Here is a 23737-nt window from a genome sequence, read left to right on the forward strand (position 1 = left end):
TTCCAAGATTTGTTTTTCTTCTAACAATCAACAATTATTCAATGCATGCATACATGTATCATGAGGTCTTTTCTTTAGGTTGTAATGGGGCTAGGGTCAAGGTAGGATCATATATGGCTAGTGGACTTAGGATTTGAATCTTTGATTAACTTAAACTTTCCCACCTAACCTATATAATGACCTATACAATTAAGTACTAATCTAACTACCCATTCCTCACTTTTTCACATACTCATGCATCCCTTTTCATTTCACAATACTTATGCATTGATCTTTATTGGACTTTACTTTGGGACATTTTGTCCCCTTTTTATTTCTTTCTTTTTCTTCTTTTTCTTTTCTTTTCTTTTTCTTTTTTTTTTCACATTTATTTTTTTTTCTTTTTTTTCTTTTTCTTTTATTTTTCTCATTTTTTTTTTCAAGAATATCAATGCATAAGGTCTTACATTTAATTAACGCATGAGTATGTACCCAATTCCCAATATTTACAATAATAATACAAAACTACCCTTTTATTCACCCAATGTCCCAAGGTTCCCACACTTGAGTGATACTCACACACACTAGCCTAAGCTAATCAAAGATCCAAATAAGGACTTTTATTGTTTTCCGCTTTAAGGCTTGTAATGTGCTAAATTAAGAACAAAGTGGGTTAATCGTAGGCTCAAATTTGGCTAACAAAGGAAGATAGAAGGTAAGGCCATTTGGGTGAGTGAGCTAATGAAATGATGGCCTCAATCATATAAATGCATGAATACACCAAATAATGGACATAAAGAATCAAACAAATCAAAGATCACAATCATAGGAAGAGAATAATGCACACAAGAAGGAAAAATAAGCGGTTATAAGATGTAACCACGCAATTAGGCACAAATCTCACTTGCTTATGTTCTTAGCTCAAAAACCATGTTCCAAAATAAATTCTTTCAAGCAAGTTCAACAAAAAGTTTTCAAATTGGTAGGTTGCCCTAAAACAGTTTCTTGGAAAGAAAATCATCACCCTAACCAAGTAGTCCTAATAACAAAGAAGTGATAAAAATGTGTACAAATTCTAACTAACATGCAACCTATCATGCAATGCAATAGCTAATCTAATTAAAGAAAATAAAAAAATTTGGTGTTGAAAAGGAAATTTTTTTACCCATGGAGATCGGTCAGACGACCTCCCCACACTTGAAGATTGCACCGTCCTCGGTGCATGCAAAGAAGAGCAAGGTGGACGGGTTGCTACAATTGATGAGCTTCTTCACAAGGCTGCGCGGAGGACTTGTTTGGTGCCCCATTTAAAAGCTTTTCCTTTCTCCCTTCTTGGTGGCCAACCTAAAAGGAAAGAAAAGGAAAGAAAATTAAGCCTATAAAAAGGATATCAAGGCAATTAGAACATAGGCGGGGCTAATGCCAAATAAGAGTATGATTTCCTACTACATGTTAGCTAAGCATGTGAGTGAGAAAACAATGTAAGCTAAGGCATATCATTAAGCTCGATGCAAGAGTAAAGTCAAAGTATGAAGAGTGTGTTGAGCATCAAGTTCAAATGAGAAGAAGTGGGTCATGAAAGACAATATGAGGTCATATCAATGTACAAAGACACAAAAGTCATACAAGATGAAGCATTGATTTAAAAGTTTCATCACCCAACAATATCAAACAAGTCAAGAAGCACCAAAATAATGTAAGAAAGTCTCAACAATTGAGTAGGAAAGTTCAACACCATTCTTAAAATGGAAAACTTAGAAAATAAAATGAGAACAAGGTAAAAAAAAAAAACAAAATTAAAATGCAATGAATGAAAATAAGCAAATGCAATAAAAGAAAATGGAGGAAAAGAGAAAAAAAATTTTTTTTTAGTATTTTATTTATTTATTTATTTATTTATTATTATTATATTATTATTATTATTTTTTTATTAAAAAAAATTTCATTTATATTAAAAGGAAAAAAAATTTCTAAGAGAGGAAGGAGAAAAAAAATTAGAAAGAAAGAAGAAGAGAGGAGGAAAGAGGAAGGAGAAAGGAGGAAGGAGAAAAGCAGGGAGCAAATCCGCGCGCGCGCGCACAGCGCGCTTACGCGTGGATGCAGCAGGGACGATCCGCGCGCGCGCGCACAGCGCGCTTACGCGTGGATGAGCTTGTGCTCCCAGCACAATGCTGGCACAATGCGCGCACAACTCTCTGGTTTTTGTACCAGAAGTTGCGGAAGTGCAATGTGCGCGCGCGCGCACAGCGTGCTAACGCGCCGATGGCCGTTTTTTTTTTTTTTTTTTTTTGCACCAATCTCAGCATTCTAAACCTCCAAGCATCTACCAAAACACCCTAAAACCTTATTTAACATACTAAACTACCAATTAAACTCAACTATCTAAATAAAACATGAAATTAAACTAATTCTATCAATATGTACAAAAGAGAAAATGAGAGGATTTTACCATGGTGGGTTGTCTCCCACCTAGCACTTTTGTTTATTGTCCTTAAGTTGGACTTATGGGGAGCTCCTCATCAAGGTGGCTTGTGCTTGTATTCATCTTGGAACTCCCACCAATGCTTGGTTCTCCATTGTGCCCCAAGATTCTTCATGGATTGAGCCAAGTCTTGATGGAGTTCTTCACAAGCTTGGGGCTCCCAAAGTTGATCCTCTTCTTGTAATCCGGGATCCCACACTTTGTTTTCACACCCGTCTTGAGGTTGATCATCATTATTAGTCCAACCGGGTGGTGAGTGAGGTGAATTCTCTATATAGTGGCCAACAATCCTCCTAGACCCATCTAATTGAGCACTACTCCAACCTTTATATCTCATGTTTGATGCATCAACCATAATGAGCCTTGATTTGCAACGCCAACCACGAAACATCTTTCGCTTACGCTTCATCCCACAAAGGATCCTAAGTTGACCATCCGTTTCAAGCAAGCCATACTCAAGTGGGACAATAAAGCTAATAGAGATGAATTTTACCCACTCAAGTGAAGGAGTAGATGACCACCTAGGCAAAGATGCTTCCAAAGATCTTGACAAAGCATAACCAACCCCCGTTCTTCTATTTCTAGGGACTGCCACCTCTTCACAAGATTTCTCTAATTCAATCCTTTGTTCATTAATAATCAAACTATCTAAGCCTTTTCCCTTAATCAAACTATAATTGGGAGGGTGAGAGGAGTTTACCTCCACAACCTTTTCAAATGCACCGGGAGAAGGTTTTTCAAGTTCAAAGGATTCTCCACTACTAGGACTTGATGCTTGCTCTTTATTGCCATGGGAACTCGGTTCTTGCTCTATCCCATCCAAGTCTTCATATGGAATATGCCTTGGAAGGTGTGCACTTTCCTCCCTAGCATCAATTTCAATCATCTTGGAGGGGTTTTCTTCAACTCTATGTTCCCATGGAAGCTCCGCATCTCCTAAGTCTTCTACCACTTCTTCCTTGTCTTCAACAATTAAAGCTTCCTCCAATTGTTCCAATACAAAGCAACTTCCCTCATTTCCCACCGGAGTTTCCAATCTCTCCTTCATGCTATGTTCTTCATTTGATTCTCCACATGTAGCCATGGGAGTTCCTTGAGTGTTCAAGCATTGGGAGGCTAATTGATTTGTTACCGCATCCAAGGCGGCCATGAAATTTTGCACATCCCTTTTCATCTCTTCTTGCCCTTGAACAAGAACACCAAGGGTTTCATCCCTTAGAGATTGGGGTGGGTGAAAGGTTTCATTAAATTGGGGGGAGGGTTCATAGTAGGAAGGTGGTTCTTCTTGGTAGAGTTGTGGTGGTTCTATATTTTCCACTCTTTCTACTTGTTGCACAACACACTCCATGGTTGCTTGAAATTGATCCAATGCTTCCTTGAGACGATCCCTTGACTCTTGTTCCTCTTGGATAATATGATTAGGGTCATGTGGCTCTTGGGTCAATGGATATGAGTATTCTTCCATGGAAGGTTGTGGTGGAAAGTAGTATTCATCTTGTGGTTGAAAATTTTCATATATTGGAGGTGGTTCATCTTGGTAATAATGTGAAGGAGGTGGCTCTTGAAAATGTTGATGTTGGCGTGGTGGTGGCTCTATGTGTGGTTCATATGGCTCATAAGGTGGTTGGTATGGTGGATAAGAATTAGGGTCATATGGAGGTATTTGGTGAAAATAGGCTTGTGAGTGTGGTTGAGGTTCATGTTGAGGATATGACTCATAGGCATATGGTGGTGGTTCTTGAAAGTCACAAGGAGATTCACCATAGCCATTGGGTTGGTATGCATCATAGAATGGCTCTTCTTCATAGTGCATTGGTGGAGGTTGTTGCCATGGGGATTGATCATATGCATATGGCTCCTCCCACCTTTGGTTGTCCCATCCTTGATACACATCTTCATTGTAGCTCCCATCACCTACAACATAGTTGTAATCACACTCATACCCAAAATGAGAATTCATGGTGAAAAGATAAAATAAAAACAAAAGCTAATAGAAAACAAAAGAAACAAAATTCTACAACTAGCAAATAAAGCAAAAAGCAAGATATTCACACTATTCACATATGTACAATAACCAATAACATAACACCATTGCAAATCCCTGGCAACGGCGCCATTTTGATGAATGGATTTTTGATGGTTTAGAATTTCACAAATGAAATCTCGTTGCAAGTATAGTTTCTAAACCAATCACTAATCCTTTCATACAAAAAGTTGTTTGTCACTAAAACAAACCCCTAAAATTTATAAACCGAAGTATTCAAACCTCGGGTCGTTCTCCCTAGGAATTACAATAAAGTGTCTTGTTATTGGTTATGAGTTATTTTGGGGTTTTGGATAAGAAGCATGAAAAGTAAATGGCGATGAAAATAAACTAAAAACTATAAAAGGCTCTTGGAGAGGTGTGAGAGCTAGAAGTCCTATCCTAGTTATCCTTCTCAATTGTGATGAGAATTGTTCATTGCTACCACTTAGTTAACCCTTACTAATCAAAGGAAAGTCAAGTGGATGAATTGACTTGAGCCACAAGTCCTAGCCAACTTCCAAGGAAAGACTAGCTTTAGTGCACTCCAAACCAATTAGCAATCTCTCCAATTATCAATCAACAAAGGAATTAGATAACTCAAGTGTCACTAATTACTCTACCTAGGCCAAGAGGAACAAAATCTACACTATATCTAGAAGAGGCATTTCAACAAACACATAGAGTGCAATAGAAGTAAACATTATTAATTGCAAGAATTAAAGGAATCTACAACTACAAAGGCAAGAGATCAACAATAGAAAAGCAAAGAAGAACAATTATTATGAATTACCTCTTATTGAATTGGAAGAATGTAGAAGGAACAATACTAGATCTACAACAAAATATAAGAACAACATAAAGGAAATTACAACAAAGGAATAGAAGAAGATTGAATGTAGCAACAAAGAATTGAGAGATAGAAGTGGAAGAAAGCAAAGATTAAAACCTAGATCTAAAAACTAAACCTAATTCTAATCCTAATTTTAGAGAGAAGAGAGAGCTTCTCTCTCTAGAAACTAACTCTCACTACTAAACTAAGCTAAAACTAAACTAATGGTAACTAACTTCTAAAGTATGAAAAGTATGTAAAAGTATGTTGATTCCCTTTCAATCCTTGGCTTAAATAGCATCAGAAATGAGTTGGATTGGGCCCACAAGGCTTCTAAAATCGCTGGCCACGTTTGCATTAAGTGGGTCATGTGCCACCATCGGTGCGTCCGCGTACCGTGCGCGTGCGCGCCCCTATGCGCGATGCAACTATGGCAAATCTTATATCGTTTCGAAGCCCCGGATGTTAGCTTTCCAACCCAACTGGAACCGCATCAATTGGACCTCTGTAGCTCAAGTTATGGTCGTTTAAGTGCAAAGAGGTCGGCTTGACAGCTTTCCGGTTCTTTCATTTCTTCATAAGTTCTCCAACTTTTCATGCTTTCTTTCTTCATTCCCTTGATCCAATCTTTGCCTCCTAAACCTTAAATCACTTAACAAACATATCAAGGCATCCAATAGAATGAAGGTGAATTAAATTTAGCTATTTTAAGTCCTAAAAAGCATGTTTTCACTCTTAAGCACAATTAAAGGAGAATATACAAAACCATGCTATTTCTTGAATAAATATGGGTAAAAGGTGATAAAATCCCCAAAAATCAATACAAGATAAACCCTACAAATGGGGTTTGTCAACCTCCCCACACTTAAACCAAGCATGTCCTCATGCTTAAGCCAAGAGAGAAACAAAGGGTATCAACATTTATTCAATGTAAATAAACTATATGCAACCTAAACTATATGCAATTATCTAAATGGATGCAACTAAATGCAAAATGGTTTTACCTACTTGGTTAAAAATAAATCAATCCTCCAAGTCATACATGCCCAAGTAGGGTCAAGATCATATAACGATTCATGAATCCTACCAATTCGAATATCAAAATGAAGTTCAAGTAGACTTGCGAGAAGAACGCTCATGAAAGCCAGGAATCAAGGAATTGAGCATCGAACCCTCACCGGAAGTGTTTGCACTCTAGTCGCTCGGTGTTTGGGGTTGATTCTCTCAATTCTCCCCTAATCATGCTTTCCAAGATTTGTTTTTCTTCTAACAATCAACAATTATTCAATGCATGCATACATGTATCATGAGGTCTTTTCTTTAGGTTGTAATGGGGCTAGGGTCAAGGTAGGATCATATATGGCTAGTGGACTTAGGATTTGAATCTTTGATTAACTTAAACTTTCCCACCTAACCTATATAATGACCTATACAATTAAGTACTAATCTAACTACCCATTCCTCACTTTTTCACATACTCATGCATCCCTTTTCATTTCACAATACTTATGCATTGATCTTTATTGGACTTTACTTTGGGACATTTTGTCCCCTTTTTATTTCTTTCTTTTTCTTCTTTTTCTTTTCTTTTCTTTTTCTTTTTTTTTTTCACATTTATTTTTTTTTCTTTTTTTTCTTTTTCTTTTATTTTTCTCATTTTTTTTTTTCAAGAATATCAATGCATAAGGTCTTACATTTAATTAACGCATGAGTATGTACCCAATTCCCAATATTTACAATAATAATACAAAACTACCCTTTTATTCACCCAATGTCCCAAGGTTCCCACACTTGAGTGATACTCACACACACTAGCCTAAGCTAATCAAAGATCCAAATAAGGACTTTTATTGTTTTCCGCTTTAAGGCTTGTAATGTGCTAAATTAAGAACAAAGTGGGTTAATCGTAGGCTCAAATTTGGCTAACAAAGGAACATAGAAGGTAAGGCCATTTGGGTGAGTGAGCTAATGAAATGATGGCCTCAATCATATAAATGCATGAATACACCAAATAATGGACATAAAGAATCAAACAAATCAAAGATCACAATCATAGGAAGAGAATAATGCACACAAGAAGGAAAAATAAGTGGTTATAAGATGTAACCACGCAATTAGGCACAAATCTCACTTGCTTATGTTCTTAGCTCAAAAACCATGTTCCAAAATAAATTCTTTCAAGCAAGTTCAACAAAAAGTTTTCAAATTGGTAGGTTGCCTTAAAACGGTTTCTTGGAAAGAAAATCATCACCCTAACCAAGTAGTCCTAATAACAAAGAAGTGGTAAAAATGTGTACAAATTCTAACTAACATGCAACCTATCATGCAATGCAATAGCTAATCTAATTAAAGAAAATAAAAAAATTTGGTGTTGAAAAGGAAATTTTTTTACCCATGGAGATCGGTCAGACGACCTCCCCACACTTGAAGATTGCACCGTCCTCGGTGCATGCAAAGAAGAGCAAGGTGGACGGGTTGCTACAATTGATGAGCTTCTTCACAAGGCTGCGCGGAGGACTTGTTTGGTGCCCCATTTAAAAGCTTTTCCTTTCTCCCTTCTTGGTGGCCAACCTAAAAGGAAAGAAAAGGAAAGAAAATTAAGCCTATAACAAGGATATCAAGGCAATTAGAACATAGGCGGGGCTAATGCCAAATAAGAGTATGATTTCCTACTACATGTTAGCTAAGCATGTGAGTGAGAAAACAATGTAAGCTAAGGCATATCATTAAGCTCGATGCAAGAGTAAAGTCAAAGTATGAAGAGTGTGTTGAGCATCAAGTTCAAATGAGAAGAAGTGGGTCATGAAAGACAATATGAGGTCATATCAATGTACAAAGACACAAAAGTCATACAAGATGAAGCATTGATTTAAAAGTTTCATCACCCAACAATATCAAACAAGTCAAGAAGCACCAAAATAATGTAAGAAAGTCTCAACAATTGAGTAGGAAAGTTCAACACCATTCTTAAAATGGAAAACTTAGAAAATAAAATGAGAACAAGGTAAAAAAAAAAACAAAATTAAAATGCAATGAATGAAAATAAGCAAATGCAATAAAAGAAAATGGAGGAAAAGAGAAAAAAAATTTTTTTTTAGTATTTTATTTATTTATTTATTTATTATTATTATATTATTATTATTTTTTTTTTATTAAAAAAAAATTTCATTTATATTAAAAGGAAAAAAAATTTCTAAGAGAGGAAGGAGAAAAAAAATTAGAAAGAAAGAAGAAGAGAGGAGGAAAGAGGAAGGAGAAAGGAGGAAGGAGAAAAGCAGGGAGCAAATCCGCGCGCGCGCGCACAGCGCGCTTACGCGTGGATGCAACAGGGACGATCCGCGCGCGCGCGCACAGCGCGCTTACGCGTGGATGAGCTTGTGCTCCCAGCACAATGCTGGCACAACGCACGCACAACTCTCTGGTTTTTGTACCAGAAGTTGCGGAAGTGCAATGTGCGCGCGCGCGCACAGCGTGCTAACGCGCCGATGGCCGTTTTTTTTTTTTTTTTTTTGCACCAATCTCAGCATTCTAAACCTCCAAGCATCTACCAAAACACCCTAAAACTTTATTTAACATACTAAACTACCAATTAAACTCAACTATCTAAACAAAACATGAAATTAAACTAATTCTATCAATATGTACAAAAGAGAAAATGAGAGGATTTTACCATGGTGGGTTGTCTCCCACCTAGCACTTTTGTTTATTGTCCTTAAGTTGGACTTATGGGGAGCTCCTCATCAAGGTGGCTTGTGCTTGTATTCATCTTGGAACTCCCACCAATGCTTGGTTCTCCATTGTGCCCCAAGATTCTTCATGGATTGAGCCAAGTCTTGATGGAGTTCTTCACAAGCTTGGGGCTCCCAAAGTTGATCCTCTTCTTGTAATCCGGGATCCCACACTTTGTTTTCACACCCGTCTTGAGGTTGATCATCATTATTAGTCCAACCGGGTGGTGAGTGAGGTGAATTCTCTATATAGTGGCCAACAATCCTCCTAGACCCATCTAATTGAGCACTACTCCAACCTTTATATCTCATGTTTGATGCATCAACCATAATGATCCTTGATTTGCAACGCCAACCACGAAACATCTTTCGCTTACGCTTCATCCCACAAAGGATCCTAAGTTGACCATCCGTTTCAAGCAAGCCATACTCAAGTGGGACAATAAAGCTAATAGAGATGAATTTTACCCACTCAAGTGAAGGAGTAGATGACCACCTAGGCAAAGATGCTTCCAAAGATCTTGACAAAGCATAACCAACCCCCGTTCTTCTATTTCTAGGGACTGCCACCTCTTCACAAGATTTTTCTAATTCAATCCTTTGTTCATTAATAATCAAACTATCTAAGCCTTTTCCCTTAATCAAACTATAATTGGGAGGGTGAAAGGAGTTTACCTCCACAACCTTTTCAAATGCACCGGGAGAAGGTTTTTCAAGTTCAAAGGATTCTCCACTACTAGGACTTGATGCTTGCTCTTTATTGCCATGGGAACTCGGTTCTTGCTCTATCCCATCCAAGTCTTCATATGGAATATGCCTTGGAAGGTGTGCACTTTCCTCCCTAGCATCAATTTCAATCATCTTGGAGGGGTTTTCTTCAACTCTATGTTCCCATGGAAGCTCCGCATCTCCTAAGTCTTCTACCACTTCTTCCTTGTCTTCAACAATTAAAGCTTCCTCCAATTGTTCCAATACAAAGCAACTTCCCTCATTTCCCACCGGAGTTTCCAATCTCTCCTTCATGCTATGTTCTTCATTTGATTCTCCACATGTAGCCATGGGAGTTCCTTGAGTGTTCAAGCATTGGGAGGCTAATTGATTTGTTACCGCATCCAAGGCGGCCATGAAATTTTGCACATCCCTTTTCATCTCTTCTTGCCCTTGAACAAGAACACCAAGGGTTTCATCCCTTAGAGATTGGGGTGGGTGAAAGGTTTCATTAAATTGGGGGGAGGGTTCATAGTAGGAAGGTGGTTCTTCTTGGTAGAGTTGTGGTGGTTCTATATTTTCCACTCTTTCTACTTGTTGCACAACACACTCCATGGTTGCTTGAAATTGATCCAATGCTTCCTTGAGACGATCCCTTGACTCTTGTTCCTCTTGGATAATATGATTAGGGTCATGTGGCTCTTGGGTCAATGGATATGAGTATTCTTCCATGGAAGGTTGTGGTGGAAAGTAGTATTCATCTTGTGGTTGAAAATTTTCATATATTGGAGGTGGTTCATCTTGGTAATAATGTGAAGGAGGTGGCTCTTGAAAATGTTGATGTTGGCGTGGTGGTGGCTCTATGTGTGGTTCATATGGCTCATAAGGTGGTTGGTATGGTGGATAAGAATTAGGGTCATATGGAGGTATTTGGTGAAAATAGGCTTGTGAGTGTGGTTGAGGTTCATGTTGAGGATATGACTCATAGGCATATGGTGGTGGTTCTTGAAAGTCACAAGGAGATTCACCATAGCCATTGGGTTGGTATGCATCATAGAATGGCTCTTCTTCATAGTGCATTGGTGGAGGTTGTTGCCATGGGGATTGATCATATGCATATGGCTCCTCCCACCTTTGGTTGTCCCATCCTTGATACACATCTTCATTGTAGCTCCCATCACCTACAACATAGTTGTAATCACACTCATACCCAAAATGAGAATTCATGGTGAAAAGATAAAATAAAAACAAAAGCTAATAGAAAACAAAAGAAACAAAATTCTACAACTAGCAAATAAAGCAAAAAGCAAGATATTCACACTATTCACATATGTACAATAACCAATAACATAACACCATTGCAAATCCCTGGCAACGGCGCCATTTTGATGAATGGATTTTTGATGGTTTAGAATTTCACAAATGAAATCTCGTTGCAAGTATAGTTTCTAAACCAATCACTAATCCTTTCATACAAAAAGTTGTTTGTCACTAAAACAAACCCCTAAAATTTATAAACCGAAGTATTCAAACCTCGGGTCGTTCTCCCTAGGAATTACAATAAAGTGTCTTGTTATTGGTTATGAGTTATTTTGGGGTTTTGGATAAGAAGCATGAAAAGTAAATGGCGATGAAAATAAACTAAAAACTATAAAAGGCTCTTGGAGAGGTGTGAGAGCTAGAAGTCCTATCCTAGTTATCCTTCTCAATTGTGATGAGAATTGTTCATTGCTACCACTTAGTTAACCCTTACTAATCAAAGGAAAGTCAAGTGGATGAATTGACTTGAGCCACAAGTCCTAGCCAACTTCCAAGGAAAGACTAGCTTTAGTGCACTCCAAACCAATTAGCAATCTCTCCAATTATCAATCAACAAAGGAATTAGATAACTCAAGTGTCACTAATTACTCTACCTAGGCCAAGAGGAACAAAATCTACACTATATCTAGAAGAGGCATTTCAACAAACACATAGAGTGCAATAGAAGTAAACATTATTAATTGCAAGAATTAAAGGAATCTACAACTACAAAGGCAAGAGATCAACAATAGAAAAGCAAAGAAGAACAATTATTATGAATTACCTCTTATTGAATTGGAAGAATGTAGAAGGAACAATACTAGATCTACAACAAAATATAAGAACAACATAAAGGAAATTACAACAAAGGAATAGAAGAAGATTGAATGTAGCAACAAAGAATTGAGAGATAGAAGTGGAAGAAAGCAAAGATTAAAACCTAGATCTAAAAACTAAACCTAATTCTAATCCTAATTTTAGAGAGAAGAGAGAGCTTCTCTCTCTAGAAACTAACTCTCACTACTAAACTAAGCTAAAACTAAACTAATGGTAACTAACTTCTAAAGTATGAAAAGTATGTAAAAGTATGTTGATTCCCTTTCAATCCTTGGCTTAAATAGCATCAGAAATGAGTTGGATTGGGCCCACAAGGCTTCTAAAATCGCTGGCCACGTTTGCATTAAGTGGGTCATGTGCCACCATCGGTGCGTCCGCGTACCGTGCGCGTGCGCGCCCCTATGCGCGATGCAACTATGGCAAATCTTATATCGTTTCGAAGCCCCGGATGTTAGCTTTCCAACCCAACTGGAACCGCATCAATTGAACCTCTGTAGCTCAAGTTATGGTCGTTTAAGTGCAAAGAGGTCGGCTTGACAGCTTTCCGGTTCTTTCATTTCTTCATAAGTTCTCCAACTTTTCATGCTTTCTTTCTTCATTCCCTTGATCCAATCTTTGCCTCCTAAACCTTAAATCACTTAACAAACATATCAAGGCATCCAATAGAATCAAGGTGAATTAAATTTAGCTATTTTAAGTCCTAAAAAGCATGTTTTCACTCTTAAGCACAATTAAAGGAGAATATACAAAACCATGCTATTTCTTGAATAAATATGGGTAAAAGGTGATAAAATCCCCAAAAATCAATACAAGATAAACCCTACAAATGGGGTTTGTCACTATGCATGCCCATTCTTCTGGATGGCAGCTATGAATAAAGTAGCATCTTCAATTTTATATTTTTAAGTGTTTCTTATCCTTATATAACATATATTTGTTCCTTTTTCTTTTTCTTTTCTGGATTGGACCATGATATTGATATCAGCATTCTGTTTAGTTTTACTCAGAGTAAAGGATGGTAAGGTTAAATTAAACATTTGTTAGTTTATAAAGAACAAGCATTCAGAATAAGGGACCTGCTACCTATATGGATTATTTTCATATTGTATGTGTACAATTTTATAGTAGTAACATTGTTCATACCCTGGGTCGAGCTTTCCGACCCGGACTGATTAAAGATAAAGTGACTGACCTCTTTAGATAGGTCGCCCCAACCTCTTCTCAAAAGACGTCGGCCAAACTGCCATGAGAGGCCCAAGCAGGCCCAAATGAAGGGACACAGCCCAATCTAAAGGCAGCTAAAGCCTAAAAATATAAGGGCGGTTCCCCTAAGAGGTAAAGATGACCTCACTTAAAGATAAGATAAGATGACTAACTTATCTTATCCAGAAAGGTCAGCCCACACTACTATAAATACACTGGAGCACCCAGGTATAACTTATACTCTAATTCTACATAAAAACCTCCTTAAAGCCCATGCTAACTTAAGCATCAGAGTCTCTTGCAGGTACCACCACCCTTCGGTAACGAAGGATCAGCAGCACCACCAAGTCCAACAAGTTGGACACAACAGCTCCGGCCACCACAGCAGATCTCATCCGAGATCGACCTTCAGTTTCAATTAACCCTCAGAACATTGGCGTCATTGCTGGGGAACCTGGAAGTCATTCCATCATCGTGGTCGACAACCTTGCCAACGACCACAACACTGATTTGGAAAATAGAATGCCACATAAGAACGCGGACATCACACCAAAAGATACATCTCAACCAAATGGAGATAAGCATTCGCCAAATACAGAAATCCTAGAAGCCATACAATCTCAGCAGGATCGTCTCAAACAGCTCAAAAAAGAGGCCGAACATCAACGAGAAGCTGAGAGAAACCTCCGGAGAGAAACTAGGCGACGACAAGAGCTAGAGGACAAGCTCCTAAAGTTTGAGGCTGATCTCAAAGCTAAAACCGTTCAATTCAGTCCCGATGACAGTTCCCACAAGGACCAAGATCCATTCCCCAAGGAGATCATGAAAGCTAAAGTTCCAATGGATTTTAAAGCTCCCGATATGACATTATATGATGGCACCTCGGATCCCAGCCATCATCTAAGCAATTTCAGAAGCAGAATGTGTCTCTTTGATGCCTCAGACGCCGTTCATTGCAAAGCCTTCCCGACTACCCTGACAAAGACAGCAATAAAGTGGTTTGACAGTTTTCCTCCTAGATCCATCACAAGTTTTGATGGCTTAGCTAAAAAATTCCTTGTCAGATTCTCCATCTAGAAGGACAAAGCCAAACATGTCCCGAGCCTGTTAGGGATCAAGCAAGGAGAACGGGAAAGTCTTCGCTGCTACATGGAAAGATTCAACAAAGCGTGTCTGGATATACAATGTCTGCCAACAGAAGCAGCCATCATGGGTCTCATCAATGGCCTAAGAGAAGGACCTTTTAGCCACTCCATATCGAAAAAGCATCCAACATCCCTGAACGAGGTATAAGAATGGGCAGAAAAGTATATTAACATAGAGGAGAACTCTCGATTAGAAAAAACCTCAAAACCTGGATTCTTCTACCTCTCTCGGGTCAAGGATAAAAAATCCAAGAAAAAAAAGGAGCTAAACTCAATGAGAAGCCTAGAAAATACCACAATTACGCCCCTCTTCGGGTGTCTCTTGTAGATGTTTACCGAGAAATATGCAACACTGAGAAGATCCATCAAAAGCAAAAAAGGAGGGGGAAGTCGGACAGAGTACTGTGAGTACCACCAAATTTATAGACATCCTACTAACAAATGCTTCGACCTGAAGAATGTCATAGAGAAATTGGCAAGGGAAGGGCGACTAGATCAGTACTTAGCCAACAAAACGGATGAACCAAGAAAAAGAAGAAGGGATGAAGAGGTCGGACAGGTTGAACGACGACCTCACACTCCTAAGAGACTTGTCCATATGATAAATGGAGGATTCGCAGGAGGAGGGATCTCTAAATCATCTTGCAAAAAACACCTTAAAGAAGTATATCATGTAGGGGAAGGAGAGAGGTCATCTGACCTCCCCACTATTACCTTTACACAAGAAGATGCAACAGGCATTATCCCAGGACATGATGATCGCATGGTCATTACTATCATACTGGCCTAGTACGAGAGTATATCTTGGAGAAGAAGTAGGCATGAATTGAATAGAAAACACTAGTAATTGCATTAATTCATGAAGAACAGCAGAGCTCCACACCTTAATCTATGGTGTGTAGAAACTCCACCGTTGAAAATACATAAGTGAAAAAGGTCTAGACATGGCCGTGAGGCCAGCCTCCAAACATGAACAACAATGATCAAAAGATCAAAGATTAAAACTCGATATGAATGCAATAGTAAAAAGTGCTATTTATACTAAATTAGTTACTATGGATTACAGAAAATGAGTAACTAAGTGCAGATAGTGCAGAAATCCACTTTCGGGGCCCACTTGGTGTGTACTTGGGCTGAGCATTGAAGTTTTTCCGTGCATAGGCTGTTTCTGGAGTTAAATGCCAGCTTTGGTGCCAGTTTGGGCGTTTAACTCCAATTCTGGTGCCAGTTTGGGGGTTTTACGCCAAGATGTTTTAGGCTGATTTTGGACGCCAGTTTGGGACATCAAATCTCGGGCAAAGCATAGACTATTATATATTGCTGAAAAGCCTAGGATGTCTACTTTTCAACGCAATTAAGAGCGCGCCAATTGGGCTTCTATAGCTCTAGAAAATCCACTTCGAGTACAGGGAGGTCAGAATCCAATAGCATCTGCAGTCCTTTTTCAGCCTCTGAATCATATTTTTGCTCAGGTCCCTCAATTTCAGCCAGAAAATACCTGGAATCACAGAAAAACACACAAACTCATAGTAAAGTCCAGAAATGTGATTTTTGAATAAAATCTAATAAAAATATAATAAAAAGTAATTAAAACATACTAAAAACTATGTAAAAATAATGCCAAAAAGGGTATAAATTATCCGCTCATCAGCTAACTCTTATTCACAAGTTCTAATCCTCTCCTTAAGGAAGGATTACCATTAGTAAATAGAGAGTTAGCCAAAAACTTCCAATTAAACTAATCACTTGAGTATTCCAACTCAAGGGTCTCATTTTAATCATTCCCCAAGTCAAGTTGGGAGTCTACTCCATTGACATGAATACAACATTCAAAAACATATAAGAAGAAGACATAATAAATTAAATAAAATAGGAACTGAAAATTAATTAAAGGTAAAAGTAATTTTTTGCATTAATAAATTCCAAAATGCAACATCCTTATCTGAACAGGGTTAATGGGCAGTTAAAAGAGTAAAGAAATAAGAAAGCAAACTAGAATAATAGCGACTTCAATGGAGGTAGTATCTCTTCTCAACACCCAAAGCAAAAGCATCCAAAGCATAAAAACTAGAAATCTATGAATGTGAAGAAAACCTAGAGGAAGTAGTGATTTCTCTCTAAGATTCTAATCTCAAACTAAAAACTATGCTAATGAGAATGTGTGTTGAGTCTTTGCTTGTCCCCTGGCACTAGTCTGTGTTTCTGGGCCGAAAACTGGGTCCAAACTTGGCCCAAAATCGCCCCCAGTGTTTTCTGTGATTTCTGCATCAGTCACGTGTACGCGTCGCTAGTCATCTTCGCGTGTCACGCGTACGCGTCAGGAACGCACATGTGTCGCCGTGCGAACTCCAATTTACGCGCACGCGTGAGCCATGCGTGTGCGTTGCTCCTCACTGGTTATCTCCTTTATTTCTTGTACTCCTTCCATTTTTGCAAGCTTCTTCTCCATCCTCTAAGCCATTTCTGCCCTATAAAGCCTGAAAACACTTAACACATAGATCACGGCATCGAATGGTATAAAGGGGATTAAAAATACATAATTTAAAGGCTTAGGAAGCAAGTTTTCAACCATAGAGTAAAATTGGGAAGGAATTGTAAATTCATGCAAATTGTATGAATAAGTGTGTAAAGACTTGATATAACCACTCAATTGAACACAAAATAAACCATAAAATAGTGGTTTATCAATCTCCCCACACTTAAACATTAGCATGTCCTCATGCTAAGCTCAAGGAGATATAAAGAATGAATGGGGGAAAGTAAGACTCATGAGATGCAACCTATGAATGCAACTATATGCTAAGATGATTTTGTCTACTTGGTTAAAAGTAAATAAGCTTTCCAAGACAAAAGTAAATCAGATTCCACTAATTCAAATCATACAATAAAAGACAAGTAAACTTGTAAGAAGATAGCTCATGAAAGCAGGGAACATAGAATCAAGCATTGAACCCTCACTGTTAGTGTAAATGCACTCTAATCTCTCAAGTGTCTAGGGTTAATCACTCTACTCTTCTCTAGTCATGCTTTCTAGACTTTGTTCTTCATCTAACTAATCAACAGATATTTAGTATACCAATGCAAACATCATGAGGTCTTTTCTAGGTCTTTCCCACAGTTCCCCACACTTAATTAATACACAATCTCTATCTTAAACTAACCAAAGATTCACTTGGGATAATTAATTGTTTTTCTGCTTAAGGCTAGTGATGTGGTAAAATATAGAACAAAAGGGGATTAAAAGGCTCAAAGTGGCAAACAAAGGTAATTGAAAGGGTAGGCTATTTGGGATAAGTGAGCTAATAACAAACGATGGCCTCAATCATATGCAAGCATGTAAATACACTAAACAATGGAAATATAGAATGGAACAAAATATAGGTTACAATCATAGAGAAAAAAACACACAAGAATAAAATATTATAGTTAAATAATGTAACCATGTAATTAAGCTCAAATCTCACAGGTTTTGTGTTCTTAGCTATAATTCATGTTCCAGATTACAATCTTCAAACAAGTGTAACACAAATTTTCAATTTAAATTAGTGAAATGCTAGAAAAAGGGTCTTGAAAAGAAACTCATTACTTCAACCAAGCAAAACATACATGCAAACAATTGTTATTATGCAATCTATCTATCTAATCAAAAGAAAAAGTCGAATATTGGTGTTAAGAGAGAAAAGTTATCTCTGGAAGTTAAGGACTGACCTCCCCACACTTAAGGCTTGGCACGGTCCTCCATGCCATCAGTAAGGAGCAAGGGAAGGCTGGAAGCGTCGCCTCCAGTATCTTGTTCGCCTTGGCTACCTGTGCTACTGGATGAAGGAGAGTCTGGGGTGTCCTTCTGTTCTGGAGGTGGGTGAGTACCAGCTATGAGGTCCTTCAGATAGTTGTATCTGCGCTTGTTACGACGCTCCATTTGCTCCATTCACCGGTCTTGCCGGTCGAACCTCTCAAGGATCTGAAGGAACATCTGATGGATGGATGGATGGTGCTTGTGGTGTGGATGATGGTGGAGTAGAGGTAGGAGGAGTACCCAAAGATGGGCATGCAGGCCGGCTCGCAGAGGAGACTGGCAGCCTGATGTACTTCCCGTTCGGGACATACTGGTCGGCTTTAGGGATCATGACCTTCGTGTCTCCTGCCCGATAGGACGCACCTGCTGCAGAGACTAAGTCTAAAACCAAGGCAGAGAAAGGCAGGTTACCCATAATCTGTACATGTCCCATTGCTTGCCGATGTGTCGGGGTAGGTTGAGGGGTTGCTCTTCAGGATGCACCAGATGAGAACAGCCATGTCCGCTGTGAAGGTCTTCATGAGTGCTCGGAAAGACATAGTGGGACATAATCTGTGCCCACACGCGAGCCTCCAGTGTGAGTGACTGGGCTGAGATGCTCTTGGGTTTTGAACGATGCTACCCATAGATCCAGGTGCTGCCAGGTTGGGCTATAACTCCAAGTATGATATCCCAGTTGAACTGATACATCTGACGCTTACGAGATGCCTCTTGATATGCATCCCATCCATCTGGACTAGGTGGAAGGTCCAGTACTCTCTGTATGGCACTCTCGGAGACATGGACCTGCTGTTGACAGACGAAGACAGTCTGCAGAGTAGGTGAGTAGAAGTTTGAGTAGAATTCAACTACACATGATAAGTTGGCCTCCCGTGGCTGTCTCCTCAAAAATTCCCACTGTCTCCTCTCAATTCGGGGCTCCACAAAATCAATAAAGTGTGTTGGGAGAATGAGCAGATGCTCATTGTTGTAGTTCCTCTCAGCTAGGATGGGAAACATCTGTTCGCAATAACGGTTAGCAAACCGTGTGGAATCCTGGGCGGGAAAGGCTTTCTCGGATAATCAACTTTAATGATCCTTTTCACCCGCATTGTTGGTGGCTTTACACTGGTAGATGGAAGTGCTTTTTCCAGTGTTCTCTTGGTTCCTCTCTTTGCTGGTGTCTTGTCAGTGGCCTTCTCCTTTCCTTTCTTGGTACCCATGCCTAAGGAAGCAAGAAAAAGGAAGAATGTGAAGTGTAGATAACTAAAGAATCGGAAGGGAGAAAATTCCAAGTGGTAATGAATGCCAAAGGAAAGATGTTAGCCTAAATACATGGTAGCTACAACACGTAGGTAAGACCTCCACTACAAGAAAAATACCCATTCAGCCACACTTTTTTTAAGCTACATTTGAAAAGCGTAGCCTATTCATAGAATAGGCTACGCTTTTCTCAGTGTTGCCTTTTTATAAGAAAAAAGGAAACACAATTCTGGCATCATTTAAAAAGTGTAGCCTTAGGTATTATAGAAATCATTTATAAAGCGTAGCCGTATATTGATATCTATGAGTTCACTTTTTGTATTAAAGAGAGTGCTTTTAAAGGGTAGCCTATTTATTAAGTTTTGGGTGCACTTTAAAAGTGATGCCTAATGTATCTAAAGCCAAAAGCTTACACTTGATAAATTTTTTTCCTCACTTTCTCAAAAGCAAACTCACACACTTAGTCAAATTTTTGTCCCTTCAAAACTCACACTTAGTAGCCTTCAGAAACCTCTCACCATCAAAAAAGATGTAAGATCCAAAATTTTCGAAAAATATTACTATGAGTTAATTTCAACTTATATATTCATTAAAAATTTTATTTTTAGAAATTATTTTATTAAAAGTAATTAAATCAAGTTTTGATAATTAAATTGAAAATTTTACTTAATTTTATAATTATTGAATAATTTTATATATTTAAATTATACAACTTAACAGTTGTAAAAGAATAAGAATTTTATACGATTTAGTTAAATAATTGAGATTTTAGAATTTAATACTTTAATTTTTATAAACAGAAAATAAATTATATTTCTAATTTTAAAATTAGATTATTTGATTAAAAACTGATTAATAAATTGATAATTAAGTAGTATTTTTAAAATAATTTTAAAAGAGCAAATTAGATTTTAATTTTTTATAATATACTTTAATTTTATTAAAATTGACCAAACCCCAATTTATCCGAAATTTTTAATTTTACTTTTGTCCCAAATTATACCCTAATTCCTAAATTAATCCCCAAAAAGCCCTAACCCCTTCTAACCTAGCCACCGCCAATGTTTCCCTTCTCTGACCAATACACAGCAGCAGTTTTCCTTTCTTCCTAATTCAACCTAAGACACAGCAGCAGTAAAAGGAAAAGAGGGAAAAGGGATAGCGGAGAGAAAGAGAGAACCGAGGGGGAAGAAGAGAAGAGGAAGGTTGCGCCGGCGCCACTGGCCATCGCCGCTTCGTTGTCGTCGTCCTCGCGAGCCGCCACCGCCGGCCTGGAGCCCGCCGCTCGTGTCTCGCCGCGTCGCCATCTCGCTGCGGGACTTGGTGCTGTCACTGCCATCGCGTCGTTTGGAGAGGAAGAGTCGTGCCTGAGAGAGGGAGAATCAGGAGGAGCGTCGCGCAGGAGGGAGGTGACGCCTTGTTGTCGCGGTACTTCCATGGCCACCGACGCGCCGCCGCACTTCATGGTAACCGCCGAAGTCTTCGTCACCACAGACATAGTCAACGCTGATTAGGGCAGAGGAGAGTGGAAAGCATGAGAGATGCACGGAAGACAGAGGAGCAGAAACGCGACAAGGGGGAGAAGGGCGAGGTCTGCTCTCATGCCGTCCTGCTCCGCCACCGCTGCTGCCATCGATTAGATTGAATTTGTATGCTCTGTTTTATCACCGCTATGGTTTCCATATTCTGATTTTAATTCTAGTCCTTACTTTATCTTGAATCCCCAGGGTTGTAATTGCTTTTAATTCCTATCCAATTTGAATATTCTGTTTTGCTGCAACCATGGCCACTGCTGTGAGGACTAACATTATCGCTATATGGCTTTTTATTTTCTGTTTATAACTTACTTCAATTTCTCTTGGTTTGCAGTCACTAAGAAAAATGAACCACCCAAATATTGTGAAGCTAAAGGAAGTTATTCAAGAAAGTGACATTCTGTACTTTGTTTTTGAGTACATGGTGGGTGGCCAGTTCTTCATTAGATGTGGTCTGCATCATCTTGTGCAAAGTCCAGTAATTGATGTTTCAATTTTTTGGGTGATTTTGGAATGCAACCTGTACCAACTTATGAAAGACAGGGAGAAGATGTTTTCTGAGGGTGAAGTTAGGAATTGGTGTTTTCAAGTTTTCCAAGGTCTTGCTTATATGCACCAGTGGGATACTTCCACCGTTATCTGAAGCCTGGTACGTTTATCATTGCATCCGAATCCTTTGTTAAATGTGCTATATGATAAAATAGAGAACATGCTTTTTGAGTATGTTAGCTTTTTTTTTTTTCAAACTTCTCAAGAATTACCTAGCTTTGTCTATCAATTATGAATCATTTAGGTTGACATTTTAATGAAGTTGTTATTGTGCAGCAAATGGAGATTTATACTATGGTCTATTCTGATTTTGGCCTAGCACGTGAGATCAGTTCACAACCACCCTACACTGAGTATGTCTCCACACGGTGGTAAGTGCTTTCAACTTTTGTATGTAATTTGTTCAGTTGTGTATTGTGCAGTTTATAAGTTGTACGCTGGCTTCTGTTAGGTATCGTGCTCCTGAAGTGCTACTTCAATCTTATCTGTATAGCTCCAAAGTTGGTAAGTATATGCTTTAAACAGCGATAATGATCAAATTAATACTGTTTGGAGTAATGATAAGTACCATTTTATTTACTGAATTTTCTGTCACTCATTTAGACATGTGGGCAATGGGTGCTATAATGGCTAAACTGTTCTCTCTTCGTCCTCTTTTCCCTGGTGCCAGGTAGTCTCTCTCTCTCTCTCTCTCTCTCAAATACGATCTTCCGTCAAAGATCTTATGTCATTTTATCGATGTTAAGTGTCTGGTAATGTTTATCTTTTTTTGGTTCCTTATGTTGTGTTATGTGTTCTTGATTGGTAATGTTTATCTAATAATTTTTAGTCCTGGTTTTTGTGAATCTACTTCAAGTTTCAAATGGCACTTTCAAACATGTGCTACTGGCCTACTGTACCAATTTCAATATGATAATGCCTGAATTCAAAAGGAAAAGAAAGAAAATAGAAAACAAGTACTTTAGTAGCACAAAGAGTCAACTTTAAAAGTTTGACACATTGTAATTTGATCTTATATATTGATGGGTAAATTACATTAATTAGTAAGAATCTCTAATCCACAAATGTTTGTGTTTTGGCTGCTGGAATCAGATTATTTCGTGAACAGTATTGTATGACAAGAAGACTGGAACTAATTTGCTTCAATGGCCAGTGGAAGAAATAGAGAGCTTGAGACTTAGCAGTGATGAATTTAAGGAATTATTGGTTAAACCTGGCACAGTAGTGCCATTACACATTGGCGCTGCAACACAGGATTTTTCCATAGTTATTGGTTGCATTGTTACAACTTGTATCTCACAGTAATCATGGTTTTACTTTACATTTTCCTGATTTTTATTTATTTATTTATTTTTTGTTGTTCAGTTGGACATATTTTTTGGACCATTTGGCATTTTGGCTATTGCAAATGACCAACTTTCTGAACTAACACCAATTTATTTCTGTCTTTCAAATTATGGAAATGGAACCTCAACTACTACAACTATTACTACTTCTACTTCTACTTCCTTCTGTGTTGATGAAACTAGGTACTATTAACTAATGAATCATCATCATTCATATTTGTTTCTTCCTTTATTAGGAGAAAGTGACAAAATATATGAGTTGTTGGATAATAATGCAGGTCATCAAAAGCACCTGATGTATCAAAGCTAGTTTTCGGAAGCAAATTGCCTATTCTAAGTGATGAAAAACTATCATTGAAGGTATTGGTAAGTAGTGTCAATTAACCTATTTGGTCTCACGTGACTTGATTCACGAGATAATATTAAAATTGGATTATCAAAAATCACACATAAGTCGATATGGTTCATTAAACTGATTAAAGATTCAATACTTTCAATTTAGTTCTTGAAAGATATCACTATGTGTCAAGTTGGTAAGTTAACTTTACTACTATGTCACTAATGATCGCTGACATATGGAGACACCTGCACTCTTTTCTTTGAAGGCATGTTAAGCATATCATCTAATTAACTTGTGGCAATGACTTCTCAGCTTTCCGAGGCAAAAAAACGAGAGCGGGCCTTTACGAATAGAGGACGCCGGAATCAGTTGCGCTCAATGGGAGAAGCCAAGAATTTGCTTCAATATATGTTCAATTCAGTCGCAGATGTTAGGTGCTCTATTTGGCATTAATTTGTTTTTTTCTCTTCTATCAGAAGATTAATAACTTTTATTAGAAGATACTTATGTAGAATACAATATTTTGGTTTTTTATAATTTATTAGTAGTAAATTCTAAGTGGTCTAATGTATATTTTGATATGGGTATATTTAATTTAGTGTGAGATGTATGAATACTCATTTATGATCATCTCAATATTTTTAGTTCATTATAAATATATTTTGTTAAAGGATAATTTTTATTATTTAAAGA

General features: G+C 38.1%; 3 protein-coding genes across 3 annotated transcripts; 1 reads left to right on the forward strand and 2 right to left on the reverse strand.

The window, feature by feature from the left end:
• Nucleotides 1-2498: 2498 nt before the first annotated feature.
• Nucleotides 2499-5344, reverse strand: LOC148544985 (uncharacterized). Its single transcript, XM_088497979.1, has 2 exons — nt 5278-5344; nt 2499-4375 (listed from the first exon to the last, which is right to left on the reverse strand). Exons 1-2 carry the CDS (start codon nt 5342-5344, stop codon nt 2499-2501), a joined length of 1944 nt encoding a protein of 647 aa, XP_088354105.1.
• A 3712-nt stretch (nt 5345-9056) lies between these two features.
• Nucleotides 9057-11902, reverse strand: LOC148544986 (uncharacterized). Its single transcript, XM_088497978.1, has 2 exons — nt 11836-11902; nt 9057-10933 (listed from the first exon to the last, which is right to left on the reverse strand). The coding sequence occupies exons 1-2, from the start codon at nt 11900-11902 to the stop codon at nt 9057-9059; spliced, it is 1944 nt and encodes a 647-aa protein (XP_088354104.1).
• Nucleotides 11903-21637: 9735 nt separating this feature from the next.
• On the forward strand, nt 21638-23497 carry LOC107619606 (cyclin-dependent kinase F-4-like). Its single transcript, XM_016321905.3, has 5 exons — nt 21638-21729; nt 21810-21862; nt 21962-22028; nt 22983-23070; nt 23357-23497. Exons 1-5 carry the CDS (start codon nt 21638-21640, stop codon nt 23495-23497), a joined length of 441 nt encoding a protein of 146 aa, XP_016177391.2.
• Nucleotides 23498-23737: the final 240 nt, after the last annotated feature.

This window comes from Arachis ipaensis, chromosome B9 (assembly GCF_059453495.1).
Source record: "Arachis ipaensis isolate K30076 ecotype BB chromosome B9, ASM5945349v1, whole genome shotgun sequence".
Classification (NCBI taxonomy): Eukaryota; Viridiplantae; Streptophyta; class Magnoliopsida; order Fabales; family Fabaceae; genus Arachis; species Arachis ipaensis.